General features: G+C 42.6%; 1 protein-coding gene across 4 annotated transcripts in view; it reads right to left on the reverse strand.

The window, feature by feature from the left end:
* The window catches only part of SPIDR (scaffold protein involved in DNA repair), a 451,973-nt gene that overhangs the window by 56,682 nt on the left and 370,909 nt on the right, over positions 1–24,382 (reverse strand). For all 4 annotated transcript variants that reach the window (XM_044294548.1, XM_044294549.1, XM_044294546.1 and 1 more), the window contains one exon: positions 2,386–2,547. In XM_044294548.1, the coding sequence (XP_044150483.1) occupies positions 2,386–2,547 (162 nt within the window). The remainder of the gene's footprint in view (positions 1–2,385; positions 2,548–24,382) is intronic.

The raw sequence follows: 24,382 nt of genomic DNA on the forward strand, positions 1-24,382 counted from the left end.
ACAAGTTTCAGTTTCCCAGTCTATATCTGGGTAGTTGAAGTCCCCCATAATAACCACCTCATTATGATTTGCCGCCTGGTCTATCTCGTTTAGTAGTAGATTTTCTGTGGACTCTGGTATATTAGGTGGTTTATAGTAAACTCCTATTAGTAATTTATTATTGTTTTTAGCTCCATGTATTTCTACCCATTTTATGACCAATTTGTGCAGAAATCCTTATCATTCCAAAGGGTTCACATACTTTTTCTTGCAACTGTAGACTGACATGCTGTGTATTACAATTCTGAACTACATGTAAATTTCTATGTAGATTGCACATAGATTTTTCGTGCAGAGCATGGATCATCCACTTTGCTGGTACTTTGCTGCTAATCTTCTGACCACAGTTCTATACATCCCATGTAGATGTGCCCTTAAAGGGGCTGTGCGAAATATCAAAGTTATCCCTTATCCACAGGATAGGGAATAACTAAATGATTGTTGGGGGTCCAAGTTCTGGATTTCCAACCAACCCCAAGAATGGGGATCGGCTTGTTCTAGTCATGATGGATCAGCAGATCGAGCATTTTCTATGCGAATACCAGTGATATCCGAGTATAGCACTTGGCAATTTCCAGCAGTCCCATAGAGAATGAACAGAGTGGCAGGGCGCATACACATGGATGGACAGCATGATGAAACCAGAGAGACTCCAATGTAAGTGAATGGGATTTGTCGAGCACTGGTGATCTGAACAGAAGCCGCAACAAAGGTGTGAAAAGAGCCTAAAAGTGTTTGTGTCTCCATACTCTAAGAGCCATACGTTTTTAACTTTTCTGTCAGTGGAGTTGTGTGAAAACTTGTCTTTGCTGAGGTTTTACTAGCCAGGCTAGCTCTAGATGTTCCCTCTTATCCTTTGCCATACAAGTCCAATTTTAGGGACAAAATAGGCAATACTACTTACTACCTATTCTGCTCCAATGTTGACTCTAACAACAAGATCCACACATGCCTGGGAAGTCAGTGTATTAAAGGAGTTGTCCACTTTTTCAATATTGATGACCTATGCTCAGGATAGGTCAATAATATCAGAACGGCGGCTGGCCACCTCCCGGCACCGACGCCGATCGGCTGTTTGAAGAGAAAACAGTGCTCGTACGAACACTACCTTCTCTTTATTGTTTACCTGCTTACAGCCCCAACTGCAGAGGAGAGCAAGTGTAACTACACCTAAGCCATCCCATTCACTTCAATGGAACATCTCCGTCCTATTCAATTGAGCAGTCCCAATGAAGTGAACAGGACAGCAGAGTTGAAATTACACTTGCTCACTGCTGCAGATGTGACGGTGAGCAGATAAACAGTGAAACGAAAACAAGCTTTCTCTTCAAACAGCTGACAGGTTGGGGTGCCGGGAGTCGGACCTCCGCCTGTCTGATATTGATGACCTATCCTGAGGATAGGTCATCAATATAAAAAAACAGCAGACAACCCCTTTAAGAGCTCAATTTCCGAACAAATAAATGAAAGTAGTGGAAGGCATTTTAACGCACACCTATTAATTGTTGTTTTAAAGTTCCTTTTATTCTGTGGGATATAAATGTATCCTGACAGGATATAAAATGATATATTTTATCCAATTATTTTTTTCAGTTTTTGCCTACTTAAAATACAATCACTACAATAAAATCACCTTTTATAAAGAAAAAAAATGTTTTTCCATATTGTGAGAGCCATATAAACCAAAAAGTTTTTTTTTTTTTTGTAGGATAACCTGATGATTTAATTTGCTACATATTACTTTTTGAGCACTCTACAGTAGCAACTGGCAGTTTTTTAAGCTTTCACTGTGCAGGATAAATAAAGTGTTGGTTTCATAGTATAGGCTGTTACAGACATGGTGATATGAAATATGATATGAAAATGATATTTTTTTTTTACCCATAATAAAGCATGTTTTATTGATCAAATTATGTTTTTGTGCTTTTTTTAGACTTCAGTACACCCATATGCTTATTTTACAATATTTAGTACTCTAGTATGTATGGGGAGCAGCTGACTCTCCACCAGATGATGTTCAGGGAGATAAGGACATTCAAATTTTAATGTCCAATCCTCTTGTCCTGCTGGGAGATAAGCCACCACCAGAAGTTCACAACTATTGAAAACACATACATATGTGTGTTGGAGTCAGGAGAGATTGCTGTTGGCCAACAGCTATTGTCATCTTTCCAAATATACTCTATGGCATCCGATAGTGGAATGGCTCTCCATCATGACCACCGGATCTCTAATTTACATGTTTCTTCCTCATCTCAATAAAATCAATTCAATTTACAGTTCACATTTTACATGAATGGAAAATCTGTCTTTTACAAAAAAATGTGGTAATAAATGCATTCTGACCTTCCACGAGTGACTCTTTGCAAGACCTTTATTCCCAAGAGACGGCATGCCTTGCCTTCCAGTTTTTGGCAGTATTCCTTCATGTCTTCAAGAGCTGTGTTTACAAACTGAATTTGGAGCTCACTGAAAATTCCATAAGCGTCTTGAATGAGAAGTCCCATTCTGCAAAACAAGGCAAGTGGTGAATAATATGCCAAAAGCAAAATGGACCAAAAGCAAGAAAGAGGGTCTGCTACCACAATGGCCCACACCCGTTTTGAGTGTGGTTCCCTACAATACACAATTTATGGTAGGTCAAACTTATCAAGCGGAGTAAGGGGAAATGGTGCAAATTCATGGCCCAAATCTACACCTACTCATAGACGGCATAGGATGGTATCTCTTGCCTGTTAAAAGTTCAAGATACATCACATTTACAGTGCAATGAAAAAGAATTCATACCACTTGAACTTTCTAAATTGTTTGCGTTACACCCATGAATATAAATGTATTTTTTTGTATTTTATGTGATAGACCAACACAAAGTGTGAAGTGAAAAGAAAATGATACATGGTTTTCAACATTTTTAATAAATAAAAATCTAAAAAGTGTGGCGTGCATTTGTATTTAGCACCCCTGAGTCAATACTTTGTAGGACCAAAGTATCACAGCTTCAAGTCTTTTGGGGTATGTTTCTACCCGCTTTGCACATCTAGAGGTTAAACTTTTTGCCTATTCTTTTCAAAAAAAAGCTCAGGTTCAGTCAAATTGGATGGAGAACGTCTGTGAACAGCAATTTTCAAGTCTTGCCAAAGATTATCATGGGATTTAGGTCTGGACTTTGACTATGCCATTCTAATGAATATGCTTTGCTCTAAACCAGGCATGCTCAACCTGCGGCCCTCCAGCTGTTGTAAAACTTCAACTCCCACAATGCCCAAGCTGTAGGCTGATAGCTGTAGGCTGTTCGGGCATGCTGGGAGTTGTAGTTCTGCAACAGCTGGAGGGCCGCAGATTGAGCATGCCTGCTCTAAACTATTCCATTGTAGCTCTGAATGTATGTTTAGGGTCATTGTCCTGCTGCCCAGCCTCAAGACTTTTGCAGCCTTTATTTGTAAATTCGAGCAAATTGGGCTCCAGCATCCCATGGATATATATTAGATATTAAAGCTATGAGGAAGATTTTTAGACTTTTACAGGCAAACAGAAGTACCATACTGCCTCCACCACTAGGGCAGATAGCCAATCACTCTACAACATGATGTACATTATAGAACAAACAGTCTACTAAGTGGACATGTAAATATACATGCAGCATATTATTTTTCTTCTGCAGTCTTAGGGCATCATTGCAAAGCTTAACCCCATAAAAACCTGCACTGTACATCTACAGCTCTGGTGGATGGAGTCTGTCAGTCACAGATAGCCAGACCCCTGCTGTATGCAGGGGCATTGAAGTTTTCACACTCACACTACCACGGTCAGTGCTGATCGCGGCACGTGCAGGATCGTGCTGGGTGGCCATCGAGTCCCCGCGCCGCTGTGACGGGGACCCGATGGCAGGGGAGGCAGCCCGATGCCTTCCTTAGGCATCTAGGCATCGTGGCTGCCTTCTGTGACAGCCTGTGAGATCCGGCCCCATGGATCTCACAGTAAAACAGGCTGTAAGTGTATTACATTGAGTAATACAATTACAGCCAATGCATTACAATACAGAAGTAATGTGATGCATTATAAGAGGATCAGACCCCCAAAAGTTGAAGTCTCAGAGTGGGACAAAAAAAATAAGTTAAAAAAAGGCAAAAAAAATTTAAAGTTTATTAAAAATTAAAAGTTTCAAGTAAAACAAAAAACTAAAAAACCTCCTATTCCCAAAATAAAGCAAAATAAAAAAATTGTAAAAGAGGAAAAAAAATTAAAGTAGACTTATTAGGTATTGCCGTGTCTGTAACAACCTGCTATATAAAAATGCCACATGACCTAACCCCTCAGGTGAACACTGTAAAAAAGATAAAATAAAAACGGTGTCAAAAAAAGCCATTTTTTGTTACCTTACATCACAAAAAGTGTAATAGCAAGCTAACAAAAAGTCATATGCACCCCAAAGCAAAGTAGTGCCAATCAAACAGTCATCTCATCAAGCAAAAGTGATATCCTACCTAAGACAATCGCCCAAGGAAAAAAAAAAAAAAAAAAAAACGATGGCTCTCAGACTATGGAGACACTAAAATATGATTTTTTTTTTTTTGTTTCAAAAATGATATTATTGTGTAAAAATAAAATAAATAAAAAAAGTATACATATTAGGTATTGCCACATCTGTAACGACCTGCTTTATAAAAATATTACATGACCTAACCCCTCAGGTGAACACAGTAAAAAAAAAAAAAAAAAAAAAAAAAATTTTTGGGTCACCTTACATCAGAAAAAGTGTAATACCAAGCAATCAAAAAGTCATGCGCACCCTAAAATCATACCAATCACACATCATCTCATACCGCAAAAAATTAGACCCTACCCTAGGACAATCACCCAAAAATAAAATAATAAATATGGCTCTCAGAATATGGAGACACTAAAACATGTTTTTTTTGTTTCAAAAATGCTGTTATTGTGTAAAACTTAAATAAATAAAAAAATACATATTAGGTATCACCGCATCCGTAAGAACCTGCTCTATAAAAATATCACATGAACTAACCCCTCAAGTGGACACCGTAAAAAAAAAAAACTGTGTAAAAAAAAAAGCAATTTTTTTGTCACCTTACATTACAAAAAGTGTAATACCAAGTGATCAAAAAGTCACACACCCCCCAAAATCGTACCAATCAGACAGTCATCTCATACCGCAAAAAAATGAGACCCTAGCTAGGACAATCATCCAAAAATAAAAAACTATGGCTCTCAGAATAAGGAGACACTAAAACATGATTTTCTTTTCTTCAGAAATGCTGTTATTGTGCAAAACTTAAGTATACATATTAGGTATTTCCACGTTTGTAAGAACCTGCTGTATAAAAATATCACATGACCTAAACCCTCAAGTAAACACCGTAAAAAAATAAAAATAAAAAGTGTGTCAATAAAGCCATTTTGTGTCACCTTACATCACAAAAAGTGTAATAACTAGCAATCTAAAAGTCATATGCACCCTAAAATAGTACCAATCAAACCGTCATCTCATACCGAAAAAAATGAGCCCTTACATAAGTCGCAAAAAAAAATATGGCTTTCAGACTATGGAGACACAATAATATATTATTATTATTTTTTTCAAAAATGCTTTATTATGTAAAACTGAAACAAACCCAAAAAAGTAGTCATATTTGATATTATTATGATATTATACAACCTGCGCTATAAAAATAACACATGATCTAACCTGTCAGATGACCATTGTACATAACAAAAAATAAAAACGATGACAAAACTGCTATTTTTTGTTACCTTATCTCACAAAAAGTGTAATATAGAGCAACAAAAAATCATATGTACCCTAAAATAGTACCAATCAAACCGTCATCTCATACCGAAAAAAATGAGCCCTTACATAAGTCGCAAAAAAAATATGGCTTTCAGACTATGGAGACACAAAAATATATTATTATTTTTTTCAAAAATGCTTTATTATGTAAAACTGAAACAAACCCAAAAAAGTAGTCATATTTGATATTATTATGATATTATACAACCTGCGCTATAAAAATAACACATGATCTAACCTGTCAGATGACCATTGTACATAACAAAAAATAAAAACGGTGACAAAACTGCTATTTTTTGTTACCTTATCTCACAAAAAGTGTAATATAGAGCAACAAAAAAACATATGTACCCTAAAATAGTACCAATCAAACCGTCATCTCATACCGAAAAAACTTTTTTTTGGAGTTTCTACTCTAGGAGTGCATCAGGGGGTCTTTGCAACTTTAAATTATCCCAGTGAGATCTGCCCTCCAAAAACCATATGGAGTTCCTTTCCTTCTGCGCCCTGCCATGTGCTCGTACAGTAGTTTACCGCTACATATGGGGTGTTTCTGTAAATTACAGAATCAGGGCAATAAATATTGAGTTTTGTTTGGCTGTTAACCCTTGCTTTGTTACAGAAAAAATTTATTAAAATGAAAAATCGGCCAAAAAGTGAAATTCTGAAATTTCATCTACATTTTCCTTTAATTCTTGTAGAACAACTAAAGGGTTAACAAAGTTTGTAAAATCAGTTTTGAATAACTTGAGGGATGTAGTTTCCAAAATGGGGTCACTTTTGTGGAGTTTCTACTCTAGGGGTGCATCAGAGGGTCTTCAAATGTGACTTGGCAACTTTAAATTATCCCAGTGAAATCTGCCCTCCAAAAACCATATGGCGTTCCTTTCCTTCTGCGCCCTGCTGTGTGTCCGTACAGTAGTTTACGGCTACATATGGGGTGTTTCTATAAACTACAGAATCAGGGCAATAAATATTGAGTTTTGTTTGGCTGATTACCCTTGCTTTGCTAGCGGAAAGAAATGGATGAAAATGGAAAATCTGCCAAAACAGTGAAATTCGGAAATGTAATTTTCCTTTAATTCTTGTGGAACACCTAAATGGTTAACAAAGTTTGTAAAATCAGTTTTTTAACCGGTCCTTTAAAAAGTGGGTTTTGGAAATTTTTCTAACGCCCCAAAAAAAAAAGAAAATGTAATTTACAAAATGATCCAAACATGAAGTAGACATATGGGAAATGTAAAGTAATAACTATTTTAGGAGGTATCACTATCTGTTTTAAAAGCAGAGAAATTGAAATTTAGACAATTGCAAAGGTTTCAAAATTTTGGGTAAATTTTGTATTTTTCTAATAATAAAAATGAAATATTTTGACTCAAATTTACCACTGTCATGAAGTACAATATGTGACGAGAAAACAATCTCAGAATGGCTTGCATAAGTAAAAGCGTTTTAAAGTTATAGTGTGAAAGTAGCCTAAAGTAGCTAGTGTGAAAGTAGCCTAAAGTGACACATGTCAGATTTGCAAAAAATGGCCTGGTCCTTAAGGTGAAAAATGTCAGGGTCCTGAATGTGTTAAAGAGTATCTGTAACTTTTACAGACATCTTTGTTTTAGTAACTACTTGCATTCTCCATGTAATAACCCTTCTGGAGCATCTATTCTTATGACTCTGTTCTATCACTCCTTTTTATTCCTGGTAGAAGTTATGAATTACTAGTGGTTTATAATGAAGGTCCAGAAGGGTGTCCCTGCACAGTATGAAACTGGCATTACTGGCTGGACAGTGACAAACTGTATAGGGACACACGCCAACTGCTAACACCCACCAGGATCTTCATTGCAACCAACTGGTAATTAATTCATAACTTATAGCAGGAATAATAAAGGAACATCACAGAGTCATATGAATAGATGCTCCAGAATTGTTAGTATGCAAGCCAAACAGGAGCACAAGATAACCAACAGAAAACCTTTACATTCAATAGGAAAGGCTAGTTTAGTTTGTGACTCTGAACAATAAAAACTTCTAGTGTTGGACTGGCTCGTCAGAGTAGAAGAGGATTTTCTAGTGAAACCTGGACCTGATAAAGGTGCAGATAAAAAAATAATAATAATAAAAAAAAAAAAAAAAAAAAACATTTGAAGCTGTATTTGGAGACAATCAATTGCCACTAAGGTCTATTTCTTTGAATCAAAATCTATTAGACTTTAATGATATGGGGTTTAGACCCTGAAAATATATTTTTCTGGTGGGCCCAAGGAAGCCCAGTCTGTCGCTATATGTTAGTATAATAGAGTTTAGAGTTCATAATCCTTCAGCATATCTTTTTTCACACTGTATAGGAAAGAGCAGTATGCTTCACTTACCTGTACAGGTGCAGACTACAATGGGAGTCAATGAGTGACAAACTGTATGCATATACAGTGACATCTGTCAGAGGCTTCCATCTGAGATATACTACAGCAGGGGACAGCAACCTCCGGCACGTCTGCTGTTTTGAAACTACAACTACCAGCAGGCATACTTTATCTACTTACATTTCTAGGGACTCTCATAGAAATGAATAGAGCATGCTGGGAATTGTAGTTTCACAACAGCTGGTGTGCTGAAGGTTGCTGACCCCTGTACTAAAGGAACAGGGCCGTAAGAAGAGTGGACAGTAGTTGAACGTATTCAGCTCAGCAGTCAACTTATTTCACTCCTTAGGGCCCTTTCACACTTGCGTTGTCCGGATCCGGCGTGTACTCCACTTGCCGGAGGTACACGCCGGATCCGGAAAAACGCAAGTGTACGGAAAGCATTTGAAGACGGATCCGTCTTCAAAATGCTTTCAGTGTTACTATGGCAGCCAGGATGCTATAAAAGTCCTGGTTGCCATAGTAGGAGCCGGGAGCGGGGGAGCGGCATACTTACAGTCCGTGCGGCTCCCGGGGCGCTCCAGAATGACGTCAGAGCGCCCCAGGCGCATGGATGACGTGTACATGCGATCACGTCATCCATGCGCCTGGGGCACCCTGACGTCACTCTGGAGCGCCCCGGGAGCCGCACAGACTGTAAGTATGATGCTCCCCCGCTCCCCGCTACACTTTACCATGGCTGCCAGGACTTTAGCGTCCCGGCAGCCATGGTAACCATTGAGAAAAAGCTAAACGTCGCATCCGGCAATGCGCCGAAACGACGTTTAGCTTAAGGCCGGATCCGGATCAATGCCTTTCAATGGGCATTCATTCCGGATCCGGCCTTGCGGCAAGTGTTCAGGATTTTTGGCCGGAGCAAAAAGTACTGCATGCTGCGGTATTTTCCCCGGCCAAAAGACGTTCCGTTCCGGAACGGAAGACATCCTGATGCATCCTGAACGGATTTCTCTCCATTCAGAATGCATTAGGATAATCCTGATCAGGATTGCTCCGGCATAGAGCCCCGACGACGGAACTCTATGCTGGAACCGGCCAACGCAAGTGTGAAAGGGCCCTTAAAGGGAACCTGTCACCGGGATTTTGTGCATAGAGCTGAGGACATGGGTTGCTAGATGGCCGCTAGCACAACCGCTATACCCAGTCCCTATAACTCTGTGTGCTTTTATTGTGTCAAAAAACCGATTTGTTACATATGCAAATGAACCTGAGAGGAGTCCTGTCCCTGACTTATCTCAGGGACAGGAATCATATCAGGTTAATTTGCATATGTATCAAATCAGTTTTTTGACACAATAAAAGCACACAGAGCTATGGGGACTGGATATTGCAGATGTGCTAGCGGCCATCTAGCAACCCATGTCCTCGGCACTATACACAGAATCCCAGTGACAGGTTCCCTTTAAGCCTCAATCACACGTCAGTGCTTGGTCAGTGATTTCCATCAGTGACTGTGAGCCCAAACCAGGATTGGCGCCTCCACAGGCATAAGGTGTAAGGAAAAGATCTGCCCCAGTTCTGTGTTTAGAGCGGCACCTGGTTTTGGGCTCAAAATCACTGATGGAAATCACTGACCAAAACACTGACTGTGAATGAGGCATTATCTGTGTGCAATTTTGAGGCGCCACACAGAAGTATTAAAGGGATTGGTCCATCTCAGACATTGATAGCATATCGCAAGGATGCGCCATCAATGACAGATAGCTGCAGGTCCCACCTCTGGGACTTGTCTCAGTCTTCAGAATGGGCCACCGGAGTGAACAGACAGCAGCCATGCATGCGTGGCCACCCTCTGTTCATCACAATGGGACTTCCGAAAAACAGCCAATTACGTTCACTCGGCTAATTGCAAATATCCCATAGTGTTTACTGGAGAGCACGTCACCCATACACGGTATGCTCTCCTTCACTTCAGAGGCCCTCATTCTGGAGATGTCCTAGTGATATGCCATCAACAGGGGTGTAGCTATAGGGGGTGCAGAGGTAGCAGTCGCTACCGGGCCCAGGAGCCTGAAGGGGCCCAAAGACCTTTATGCCACATAAAAAGACACTGGCATTATAGAAAGTGCATGCTGGTCAAGTTACCCCTCTGGCTGGAGGGAAGAGGTTAGGTCAAGAATTTGGCATGTCAGGGGTAAGGGTGAGGTTTTTGCCTCAGGCAGCACGAAGGCTATGTGCTTCCCTGCCCCTGGCCACAAAGCACTGAGGGAAGGGGGGCCCAAAGCTGAACTCTAGCACCAGGGCCCATGAGCCCATAGCTACGCTCCTGGCCATCAATGTCTGAGATGGGCCAACCCCTTTAATAAGCCCACTACAAGCAAACTGTAGACTGCACATAATGTATACAGCACCAGACAGAAGAATGTTATAAAAATAAGCAGATGTTTCCTTCCATAAAGCCTTATCCTCTAGACTCTAATGTCATGGCTCTGCTCAAAACATGCATGCAAAATTTCCATCAGATGTGTGACAATATGCTGCTTGTGTACATTTAAACGCAAGTGAATGTTTGAGCAGAATGTTTAAACTGACTTTATCCCATTCATTGCAGTGGTTTTATGTCATGTCTTTAATTTTGTATCTGAAGAGATCAAGGGGGCATTTACTAAGAATGATGCAAAACCATGGCAAATTTACAATCCAGTATAAAATATATTTGCATATATCAAGGGGAGAAAAACAGAACTGGATCGCACATCCACAATGCTAGGCTTAGATCTAGCTCGCTTCTCAGCGCCATATTAAAGTGTACAGCCCTCCATACTGCATGCGGTACAAGAGGCATTAGAAAGTAAACCGAAACAACAGGTAAACTTTAAAAAAATAGCATAATTATGCAATGCAGCCTTCAAATTATGCAACACTATAAGAAACTAAGCTACCCATGTCCGCATTTTGGTCCACAAAAAAGCGATCCGCCAAAACCAGATACTTTCTGTGTATATTGCTCATTTTTCTACTCCCATCAATAGAAATGGCTATTCCAGTCTGCAATACGAACAAGTGAGTCGGTCACTATCCACAAAAAATGCTGATAGCTTCCAGATGAAAAATACCGTACTGTCGTGTGCATGAGGCCTAATAGTACTATAAATGCCAATTAATATTAACTAGTAAAGATATTTGTGAAGACACACAGTAAAAACTTAAGGGTGTATTAGACACCCCAATGCCGCAGACGATTGTCAGGAGGGAAGCGTTCCCTCCCGGCAATCGTCACATAGCTAGCGAAGGACACAGCTGCTATTACATGCAACAATGTCCCCTGTTTCATAGGGGGGAGCGATCGCTATGCAGTGGTGTGCAGGGCAGCAGTGTGTTGGTGGCAGATCGCCTTTAGGCTCCATTCACACGTCTGCAAATGGGTCTGCATCCGTTCCGCAATTTTGCGGAACAGGTGCGGACCCATTCATTCTCTATGGGTCAACAGTGTGCTGTCCGCATCTGCATTTGCGGAGCGCAGCCCCGATCTTCCGGTCCGCAGCTCTGCAAAAGAGAGAACATGTCCTATTCTTGACCGCAGCTGCGGACAAGAATAGGCATTTCTATAGGGGGTGCCGGCAGGGTGTATTGCGGATACTTAATTTGCGGGTACGCAAAACACCACGGACATGTGAATGGACCCTTACAGAGCGCGGATCTGCTGCTGGCACCACTGTGATTTTTTTTAGCATGCTTAAAAATAAAAGTTGCCCTATGAACGAGCGAGTTTGCTCATTCATTGGGCATTTAGAGGCAGTATTAGGCCCCTTTCGCACGAGCGAGTTTTCCGCACAGGCGCAATGCGTGAGGTGAACACATTATGCCCACAGTGAATCCGGACACGTTCATTTCAATGGGTCTGTGTAGATGAGCGTTGTTTTTCATGCATCACTTGTGCGTTGTGTGAAAATCGAAGCATGTTCTATATTCTGCGTTTTTCACGCAGCCCTGGCCCCATAGAAGTGAAGTGCGGATGCGATGCGTTTTTGACTGATGGTTGGTAAGAGATGTTGTTTTTAAACCTTCAGTTTTTTATCACGTGCATTAAAAACGCATCAAAGCGCGAAAAAAACGGATGCGATGCGTTTTTGACTGATGGTTAGTAAGAGATGTTGTTTTTAAACCTTCAGTTTTTTATCACGTGCATTAAAAACGCATCAAAGCGCGACAAAACTGACTGAACTTGTTTTCAAAATGGTGCGAGTTTTCCTGAACGCATCCGGAGCCAGTCCATATCGTTCATGTGCAAGAGGCCTTAGACTGCCAGATTATTGAGCGAGTGTTCATAGAATTGCTCGTTAGCGATCATCTGCCAGAAAATCTGGAAGTCTAAGGCCCCTTTCACACGGGCGAGTTTTCCATGCGGGTGCGATCCGTGCGGCGAACGTATGGCACCCGCACTAAATCCTGACCCATTCATTTCTATGGGGCTGTGCACATGAGCGATGTTTTTAACGCATCACTTGTGCGTTCAGTTGAAATCGCAGCATGCTCTATATTTTCCGATTTTGACGTGACGCAGGCCCCATAGAAGTGAATGGGGTGTGTGAAAATCGGATGGCATCCGCAAGCAAGTACGGATGCCGTGCGATTTGCACGCATGGTTGCTAGGAGACCATCGGGATGGAGACCCGATCATTATTATTTTCCCTTATAACATGGTTATAAGGGAAAATAATAGCATTCTGAATACAGAATGCATAGTAAACCAGCGCTAGAGGGGTTAAAAAAAAATAAAAAATAATTTAACTCACCTTAGTCCACTTGCTCGCGAAGCTGGCATCTCCTTGTGTCTCCGCTGCTGATGAACAGGACCTGGGTTGAGCTACTCCATTAAATAGAGCTTAAGGACCTTCGATGACGTCACTCCGGTCATCACATGATCTTTTACCATGGTGAATCACCATGGTAAAAGATCATGTGACGTACCATGTGATGACCGGAGTGACATCATCGAAGGTCCTTAACCTGTATTTAATGGAGCAGCTCACCCCAGGTCCTGTTCATCAGCAGCGGAGACACAAGGAGATGCCAGCTTCGCGAGCAAGTGGACTAAGGTGAGTTAAATTTTTTTTTATTTTTTTTTAACCCCTCTAGCGCTGGTTTACTATGCATTCTGTATTCAGAATGCTATTATTTTCCCTTATAACCATGTTATAAGGGAAAATAATACAATCTTCAGAACATCAATCCCAAGCCCGAACTTCTATGAAGAAGTTCGGGTTTGGGTACCAAACATGCGCGATTTTTCTCACGCGAGTGCAACGCATGACAATGTTTTGCACTTGCGCAGAAAAAAATCGCACATTTTCCCGCAACGCACCCGGCTCTTATCCGGGCAAAAAAACTCACGTCCGTGTGAAAGAGGCCTAATACATCTTTTAGTACAATTATGCAACATGAAAGGAAGCTGTAGTCTACATACGGCAATTCTTTAGACATGATCAGCTTAGGCTACTTTCACACTTGCGTTCAGAGCGGATCCGTCTGGGGTCTGCCCAGACGGACCCGCTCATATAATGCAGACGATGGGATCCGTTCAGAACGGATCCGTCTGCATTATATTGTAGAAAAAATTCTAAGTGTGAAAGTAGCTTCAGACGGATCCGTCCAGACTTTACATTGAAAGTCAATGGGGGACGGATCCGTTTGAAAATTGAGCCATATAGTGTCAAATTCAAACGGATCCGTCCCCATTGACTTACATTGTAAGTCTGGACGAATCCGTTTGCCTCCGCACGGCCAGGCGGACACCCGAACGCTGCAAGCAGTGTTCAGGTGTCCGCCTGCTGAGCGGAGCGGAGGCCAAACGCTTCCAGACTGATGCATTCTGAGCGGATCCGCATCCACTCAGAATGCATTAGGGCTGGACGGATGCGTTCGGGGCCGCTTGTCATAGCCTTTAAACGGAACTCACAAGCGGAACCCGAACGCTAATGTGAAAGTAGCCTTACTGTGCTTCATTTATCTACATAAATACTTCTTATGAGACTATTTGTGACCAGAATTCAAGTATTTAGAAATTTTAACACTGTGATCAATTGAGGAAATATGCATTTTATGGCTATATAGTGGCATACATCAGACCCGTTGTACAGCTACAACGAAAGCCTTGAACACACTGGCCCAGATCTAGTACAGATGGTGTAAGATTAGACGGGCTGGTGCAGGGATAGACACTTTTCTCTGACTCTATACTGTTGGTTGGCTTACTATCAGGCAGATGTTTACACTAGAATTGTGGTGCACTTTTGGTACGAACTGTAGGTTATATCCCCTTTTCGCTAACCCCACTCCCTTGTCAGGCATGTCAGAAAAAAGTGTAAAAACTCTAGATCAGGGATGCCCAACTTACGGCCCTCCAGCTGTTGCAAAACTACAACTCCTAGTATACCTGGGCAGCCTACAGCTATTAGGGCATGCTGGAAGTTGCAACAGCTAGAGGGCCGCAGGTTGAGCATCCTTGCTCTAGATGCATCAAATGACGACACTTAGATAGATTTGGCACAGACACATTAATAAGTCTGCGCCAGTGTGCACAAAGTAAACTAGGCAGTTCTGTGTTTTACTGTGATGATATTACAGTAGTGGATGCCATGGAATTATGGCCTCTCTCACACGAGAGTCCCGGATTTGCTCCGGATGCGTCGCGTGTGCATTGCAGGAAAACAGCGTGAGTAGGCATGCAATTGCAGTCAGTTTTGACTGCGATTGCGTTCTGATGCTCAATGCATTTTGCATGCGTGTGAGAAAAAACGGAATGTGGTACCCAGACCCGAACTTCTTCACTGAAGTTCGGGTTTTGGTTAGGTGTTCTATTCATTTTATTATTTTCCCTTATAACATGGTTATATAGGAAAATAATAGCATTCTTAATACAGAATGCTTAGTAAAATGTAGATTGAGGGGTTAAAAAATATTCTATACTCGCATCATCCAATTGATCGCGCAGCTGGCATCATCTTCTTGCTTCTTCTTTCAGGACCTGCAAAAGGACCTTTGATGACATAATCTATCTTCATTCAGCAGGACCTGCGCTGACGTCACCACGTTCACCACGTGGTGAGCGCAATTACATCAAAGGTCCTTTTGCAGGTCCTAATTAGATAAGGTGAGTATTTTTTTAACCCCTCAATCCACCTTTTAGTAAGCAATCTGTATTAAGAATGCTATTATTTTCCTTTATAACCATGTTATAAGGGAAAATAATACAGTGAATAGACTTTAATGGGGTCCAGGGTTGCTTTCATCCCTATCATCTCCTAGCAACCATGCGTGGAAATCACACTGCATCCGCACTTGCTTGCGATTTTCACACAGGCCCATTAATTTTTATGGGGCCTGCGTTGCGTGAAAAACGCTGAATATAAAACAAGCTGCAATTTTCACGCAACACACAAGTGATGCGTGAAAATCACTGCTCATCTAAATAGCCCCATTGAAGTGAATGGGTCTGGATTCAGTGCGGGTGCAATGCGTGCGTCTACCTCACGCATTGCACCCGCGAGGAAAACTCGCCCGTGTGAAAGGGGCCTTAGATAGGTCACTGGGGCGGTGAACAAAATGTTTGCCAACAGTGAAGAAAAACATATCTATGATTCTGGTTTATTGTATCTGGCCCTGATGCAGAAATTGAGAATTCTGGAAAAACCCTTTAGGTTGACACACAGACAAATTACGGTCAACCCCAGATGCTGTCAGTGGAAACGAGTGTAGTGTCCCACTAGGTAGGGGTGGGCACTACACAAGGGTCAATTGGTGTGCGCGTTAATCCTACTCACAAGGAACAGAAATGTCATGTTTAATTGTGCATTTTATGTATGCTCTAATGTGTTTTTACATGCAATGTACCCCTGTATGATGCAATAGCAGGCCTAGTTGGGTGTAGTTAGACATCCCAGACACTAGAGGGAGATAGGGAGCCCCTAGTATAAATGTCCAGGCCCAGACAGGGAGTGTTAGTGCAGAGTCAGGAGTCTGAGAAGACAGAGGTTAAAAAGCCTGCTCCTGACATGCAGCTGGATAGCCCTGGCTGCTAGTGATGTCCAGGAGGCTAGTGAGAAGCTCCAGCCTGCCTGAGAACAAGAGAGCCTTAGTTAGCTCTAAAGTCACCCCAGTTGCAGGACCCAACCTCCTGGGAGAAACCCACAGTCATCCACTTATGAAAAAGCACAACAGGGCGATCCAGGGTAAGCTAAGTGACCCTGATGGGCAGATGAAACTAGAAAGTGCAGCAAGAATCTAATACCTGAGGAAGATAGTAACCAAGGATTTAAGCCACCCTTTAGGCATCCGGGCCTTAAGATATAAAGCCAGAGCAGGAGTTCTAGAAAGGACACTGTACATTGATTCTGAGGAAAGGTACAACCTGCTGCTGAGTGCTTGTGAATTTACCCTCTGCGTATCTTGCATAAATATTGCCTGCCATTTTGTGAATAAGCCTACTTGTGGAACTGTGATTGAAAGACTGTACTGCTACCTGCTGTACAAAGTTGAATTGTTCAGTAAAAATACGTTTGGTTCACTATTCTACCTGTGTACCTCCATCATTCCAACTACCAACCGGCGTGCCACCGTCCAAAGGCACTGGCGTCACGAATACAACAGGGACCTTGCCCCAGGCACTCAAAATACCCATAACATCCAGGGCACCTCAATCCACCATCAGGCCTGGTCCCTATATACAGAGTGTGCCCCAGAGGAACCGTGTCTACCTCTCCTTCACTGCCACGCGCCTGCCCAGGGTTCAATACAGTGAGTACCCTCGATTGCCCATAACCGTGACCTCACTTCGTCTATACCCTGCAGGTCTGGCGTGTTGCACGAGGATTGCAGCATACCCCCCGCCCTACCCTACTATTGAAGGAAAAGATATAGAGGGGGAGATTTATCAAAACTGGTGTTGATCAGATTGAGATCTGGGGAGTTTTGAGGCCAAGTCAATACCTTAAACTATGGGGTAGATTTATCAAAACTAATGTAAAGGAAAACTGACTTAGTTGCCCATAGTAAGCATTCAGATTTCATCTTTCATTTTGCAAAAGAGCTCTGAAAAATGAAAGGCGGAATCTTGTTGCTATGGGCAACTAAGACAGTCTGACTTCACATGTATGCGAATACCTATAGCTACAGCACCTGCTATGGGGGGGCCGGAAGCTAAAGGGGCCCACTAAGAGCATTATTAAGTGGATTCTCCTTTTCTCACTATTGGACTATTGTCCATCCTATGATATAAAAGTAGATGTTGCAGTTTCAGTGAATGAAAATCATAGGGGGAGCTTTTGTTATTGGGCCCTTTAAATTCTAGTTATGTTCCTTTTTCAATGGCTGTCCCTGTAGCAGCATGCAGGAGTGAATCTGCTACTGAAAGTATGTTCAAGAATTAGGCTACTTTCACACTAGCGTTCTGCTGTCCGCTCGTGAGCTCCGTTTGAAGGAGCTCACGAGCGGAGCAGAACGCTTCCGTCCAGCCCTGATGCAGTCTGAATGGATGCAGATCCACTCAGACTGCATCAGTCTGGCGGCGTTCAGCCTCCGCTCCGCTCGCCTCCGCACGGCCAGGCGGACAGCTGAACGCTGCTTGCAGCGTTCAGCTGTCCGCCTGGCCGTGCGGATCCGTCCAGACTTACAATGTAAGTCAATGGGAACGGATCCGCTTGAAGATGACACCATATGGCTCAATCTTCAAGCGGATCTGTCCCCCATTGACTTTACATTGAAAGTCTGAACGGATCCGCTCAGGCTACTTTCAGACTTATAAATTTTTCTAAGTTATTAATGCAGACGGATCCGTACTGAACGGAGCCTCCGTCTGCATTAATATGATCGGATCCGTTCAGAACGGATCCGATCAAACGCAAGTGTGAAAGTAGCCTTACAGATAATGCAATTTACAAACGAATCCGGCAAGACGTCTCCAAGCCAAAGGTTTGCTACGTGTTTAGGTATATGCTGTACTTTGATCTTGCACTTGTTGTCTGCTGGATGAATGTATGGATTGTTTGGCAACCATCCCCAAGTGTGCAGCAAGGACACAGCGCTCAATTCATCATGTTGGGTTTCCAATAAAACATCAAGTGCGCATATTTTGTATATATTTTGCAGCTGGAAGATGTTGGCAATCAGAAAGATCATCCTTGGTGTACACATCCATATGGTGGGTTTGTAGCACACATGGTCTACCAAGGGGACGTTGTAACACTTCTACATTAAGCAGAATACAGAAATGTGTACAGACATCAAGTCTTTTGGGATCATAAGTTCCTGTGCGTGTAAGAAGTTTAAAACTTCTGGTTTACACATGCTGTTAGGCTGCAATTGGCCCACATGTCCCCATAATGCTTGTCTAAGCTTTTATCAGAGACAGGCAAGGTTCACTGGGGTTGTACTGATACTCTCTGACCCTCAGGGGGTTTCTCTTATCTTGTTCTTAGGTGTACTCCTCCAGAGCACCCAGGGCACACAGACTCACGCACAGCTGACACTCCCGTCTCAGTCAGTGCACACACCAGTTCAACATGTTAGGTCAAGTTTTAAGGTGCAGCTTTAACCCATCATCATTCCTCTTACCAGCAGGACTGGAATAGGTGAACTTCAAGAGGAAAGCATTCCTGCTTACAGCCAATTCTTTCCTCCATCTTGCTTGTGTAAGATGTCTACTGTCAACTTAACAGACACAAGCACAGCGTCCCTGATCTAATCATTTCAGCAGTGGAATGTCCTCATCCCTCTGTAAGGAAAAGCTGCGTCACAAACCACAAAACGCAGAAGACTCCAAAACATAAAAAAAAAAAAAAGACTTAGAACGTAATCCGTGCAGCCAGTGACATATGCTTGTGGAAGGATCAACAGGATATGTTTTCGTCTCAAGTCTTCAATCCAGCCTGTCTCGTGTTAGCGTTAATTGATAAATATTTACATCTTAGTTAAGATTTTGAAAGCGGGGATATTGCCTAATCTACTTTACCGGTCACTAGTGGGAGTGAAGAGGATACCGGGATTGTATGGGAATTAGAATGACAGGAGAGAAACAACACATATTGCCATGTATACATAGCAGACGGAACAAATAGTAAAATGAAAATGCCACTTGTAACTAATAAAAAGCGTGCGGAATGGCAATAAAGCTAATAGGAGTGTCATATGAATTTGTCAAGTAGAGTTGTTATGCCTACATTACTGAAATTAGAGGGGTTGTCTCACCATCACATCTTACCCAAGGGACAGGTGATAAGAATTTGGTTGGCAGGGAATAAGGCTGTATTAGACTGCCCGATAGGTATTAGACTGCCCGATAGCACAACGCCCAGATTACACAGACAGGTGCAAACTGGATATGGGAGGAACAATTGCCACCGCAGCCATTCCTCCCATATTAAGTTCTATTGATTATTGGCAGCACCTCCCTGATTACATGGCGAAATGTGATGTCGCCCCTCAACGTTCATTCATTGGCTGCTTGATTATGTGGGACAATTATCAGCAATGAGCGTTCACGATAACTGGCCTGAAAATCATGCAGTCTAATAGGGGCCTAGGACAGTCACGTATCATGGAAATGGGCATCCCTAACTCCACCAAGTGAATGGAGTGACGGGCAAGCAACTTAATATGGGACTATAGGGGACAGTCGTGTGCTGTTATGGTAGGCAGAATTGACAAGCTTCAGACAGTTTCCAATTCAGAATCTGACAAATCCACATTCAAGCCTACTATGAAAGGAGACCTGCCCTACGGGAGCCTGCACACAGTGCAGAGTCTGCAAGAAATCCGCACCAAAACCACACAAAAGAAACTACACATAAACCTGCACTATTAGTCGTGGTTTGGGGGCATTTTTGTGTGGTTTTTATTGCAGATTTTCTGTTTATGTAAACAACCCCATTGAAGTCTATGTGAATTTCCATACATAAAAAAAAAGTAAAGCGTACATGAGATTTGGCAAATCTGATACACTTTGCTGGTACTGCATTATATTGCGTTTTTTCCCGCACAAAATCCGTACAGAAAAATTGTACGTTATCTGCAGGTACCCTAAAGGCAGTCCTCCGACAATAGTGAAAACGTTACAGATCCAGCATATTCTGTAGTGCTGCACAGATATCGTTGCCATTCAAATCACTGCATTTTGCCACATGGGGTTACAATTGATCCCAATCACAAGAATAACACATACATTTTATGAGAGTGTTCTCTTTGGTCAGATTTGAACCAGTAATTCCAATGCCGCAGAGCAAAAGTGCTAACCACAGGGACAAAACATAGGTGTAATCCCAATGCTGCGTTAGGTGCAGATCCGTCTGGTATCTGCACAGACGGATCCATACCTATAAATGCAAACGCTGGTATCGGTTCAGAACGGATCCGTCTGCATTATTCTGTCAAAAAAAAAAAATCTAAGTCTAAGTCGAACGGATCCGTCCTGACTTGCATTGAAAGTCAATGGAGGACGGATCCGTTTACAATTGAACCATATTTTGTCAATGTAAACGGATCCGTCCCCATTGACTTACATTGTAAGTCAGGACGGATCCATTTGCAAGCAGCGTTTTGGTGTCCGCCTCCAGAGCGGAATGGAGGTGGAACGGAGCCAAACTGATGCATTCTGAACTGATCCTTATCCATTCAGAATGCATTGGGGCTAAACTGATCCGTTTGGGGACGCTTGTGAGAGCCTCGAAACGGATCTCACGGGCGGACCCAGAAACGGCAGTGTGAAAGTAGCCTCAGGTGTGGATCCGTCTGGTATCTGCACAGACGGATCCGCACCTATAATGCAAACGCTTTTATCCATTCAGAACGGATCCGTTTGCATTACCATGAACTATTTTTTTTTTTTTCATGATAAACGGATCCGTTTTGACTTACTCTGAAAGTCAATGGGAGGTGGATCCGTTTTCAATTGCACCATATTGTGTCAGTAAAAACGGATCCGTCCCCATTGACTTACATTGTAAGCAGCATTTTGGTGTCCGCCTCCAGAGCGGAATGGAGGCTGAACGGAGGCAAACTGATGCCTTCTGAACGGATCCTTACCCATTTAGAATGCATTGGGGCTAAACTGATCCGTTTTGTGCCGCTTGAGAGAGCCCTGAAACGGATCTCACAAGCGGACCCAGAAACGTCAGTGTGAAAGCAGCCTAAATTGGGCGTTGGATCGGGTTAAATGCTTGATTTAATGTGTGTTACACAGGAGCATTCTTTTAAAGCTAGGAGTTAAAGAGGTTGGCCCATCTGGGACATCGATGCCATCAAAGGCAGGTCCCGCGTCTAAGAAGCAGCAAACTTTATGGAAACCAAAGATTGTGCCAGTAATAAAATACTGCAGAGACATTTTCATTCGCATAAACACTGTGCTCACGTGTGCGCACCGCAGCAGAAAACACTGTGGGGACCCATTCATTATCTGCGAGGAACATTGCCAGCGTGCAAGGAAAACAGGGGTGTTCTAAAAGATCAGGTTGTCACCTGACAGCGGAAACTGTGAAAACAACAGGCTAGGAAAAAAGTATAAACAAACCAGCAAATAAAGTCTGAGTATAGCAGCGTGACTGAGACTAGCACTCAGGGATCAGGCATGTTCCCATTCCTATCTCCTCCCTCGTGTTTATGTGCTGCTTCCCCAGTCATTGGCTGAGCAGGGCAGGGGTGTATGACACAGAGCACATGGGCAGTGTTTACAAGCAGTGTGGTAGCCGCTCTAGCACAATTCCAGGAATCGAGATCACTTTTTCTCTTCCCCACCCCTCTACCTCTCCCTTTTTTTCCCTGTGGGTCAATATGTCAGCTCTTGACAGGATCACAGAGGGCAGATCTCTCTCTCATTAACTCACTGTCCTATTGAGGGGAAGTCTCTGTGGGAGAGCTGACAAGACTGAGGGAGGGTGGGGAGCCGCAGCCTGCCAACCACAGCGCAGGGACGGTGATAAACAGCAGGCTCTTGAAACCAGATACAACAGGACATTTTGTTCTTCTTTGCCTGAAAAACAACTAGACTGCTCCCAGCTCCAAGTAAACAGTTAATCCTGCTGTTTATCGGTCTCTTCTGCTGCCATTGATAGGAAACTAGCTCCATATCAGTCCTACAGCAATCGGTCTCTTATGTTAATGAGACAACAGAATTAACCCTTGCACCGCAGGCACCCTGTGTCACATCTCGATGTAACTATAGTGTCACAACTTGGACAAAGTCAATATTATTTATGTGATAATGATATTATTTGGCAATGAGATTTTTTCAAAAATAGTTACATTCCTCTGCATCAGAACCTAAAATCCCTGGTCATTTAACCAGTTCAGTTTTTTATTTAGTAAGTTAGAACATAGTAACATAGTTTATAAGGCTGAAACAAAAGACATCTGTCCATCTAGTTTGGCCTGTCATCCTGCAAGTTGATCCAGAGGAAGGCAAAAAATAAATAAAACTGTTATAAGGGTCCATTCACACGTCCGTAGTGTATTGCGGATCTGCAATACACCCGGCCGGCACCCCCATAGATCTGCCTATTCTTGTCCACAATTGCGGACAAGAAAAGAACATGTTCAATTTTTTCCGCTGTCCGCATCTCTTCCGGCCCCATAGAGAATGAATGGGTCCAGATTCGTTGCAGAACAGATCCGGACCCATTCTACCGACGTGTGAATGGACCCTAAGGTAGAAGCCAATTTTCCTCACTTTAGGGGGAAAAAATTCCTTCCTGACTCCAATCAGGCAGTCAGAATAACTCCCTGGATCAACGACCCCTCTCTAGTAGCTATAGCCTGTAATATTATTACACTCCAGAAATACATCCAGGCCCCTCTTGAATTCCTTTATTGTACTCACCATCACCACCTCCTCAGGCAGGGAGTTTCTTCATTATGCTCCAGTTACTTGGCTAGTTCCACACCTTCAGTAAAGCTATCTGGCAGAGGAACAGCCTGCCGGAGTTCACCATATCCAGCCTAGCCCTGATACTGACATTCACTGGGAGACCCCATTGACTATAATGGGATCCGGGAGGAATCAGGCTGCTTAGGGCATGAGCGCCGGCCTGGGTATCGGCCAGACAAAAACTGGTACACTCTTGTCTGGCCGAAACCCGGCGCTCATGCCGGAAACTGGCATAAGATCTGACAGCCATTTAGTTGATCACAATACTGAAGATTCTGAACCCAACACAGCACAACGGAGATCTCTAAGCAGAGCCCTTTTTTGGGGGAAATCACCATCAACGCCTCTCATTCTTTGACAAAGTAAAAAGCTTGTCTCATCACAGACAACCCAGTGAGGACTAGCGGACATGTCAGTGTTTCGGTATGAACACACCGCTACAACGGGCTGCAGTAAACTAATTAGAACCGCACCGTTTTGTCGGTCTGCATTGTTAATGGTTGTACTCTTTTGATCGGTGATTTCCATACACCTTATTTCTGTGTAAGCTCCACTCCTAACAGAGTGACTGACAGAAATCCCTGACCAAAGACGGACGGCTGAACTTGGCCTTTAATATTGTAGCAACAGGGTCTGTTTCCTTGCTCCCCACCTACCCCTGTAAAATTGGATGCAGCCAGCTAAACATGGACAGCTCAAGTCCGGAGCTGTTCTTAAAGAGTGGCTCTCCCCTCTGGATTTAAAAGGGAGTCCATATGGGTGCATTTTAGTCAGTATTTTGCATCAGTCATTATAAACTAAAGTCAGAAGTGGGTCCAAATTAAGGCAGAGCAATTGTTTTTCCTCTATATATGTTCCAATGTTGCTTTTGGCTTACAAATACTAATGCAAAATACTGACCAAAATACTGCCTAAGTGGCCTACCGGACAGTAATGTAGCTTATGAAATAATAACCAAGAGGTAACATCTGCTTGAAATTTTTGAAAAATGTGCGTTTATATTCACAAACATCGGTATACAAATACAGTACAAGCAGAGAAGCAAATTTCATTAAACTGGGTTCACCTAAACGTCTGTAGGAGGGCTTGCATGTTAATGACTATCTGCCTGACTACTCCTAGGCTGGATGCCAAAATCCAAGCACAATAAGATGCGATGGGTGTGAATATAGCAAATGTTTTAATTGCCTGAATGTGATATTAATTCTCTTTTTTAATCTTTTCTGTGTAAATGGAATGGATAGGGACTGGGAGATGTGCAAA

The sequence above is a fragment of the Bufo gargarizans genome, chromosome 5 (assembly GCF_014858855.1).
Source record: "Bufo gargarizans isolate SCDJY-AF-19 chromosome 5, ASM1485885v1, whole genome shotgun sequence".
Lineage (NCBI taxonomy): Eukaryota > Metazoa > Chordata > Amphibia > Anura > Bufonidae > Bufo > Bufo gargarizans.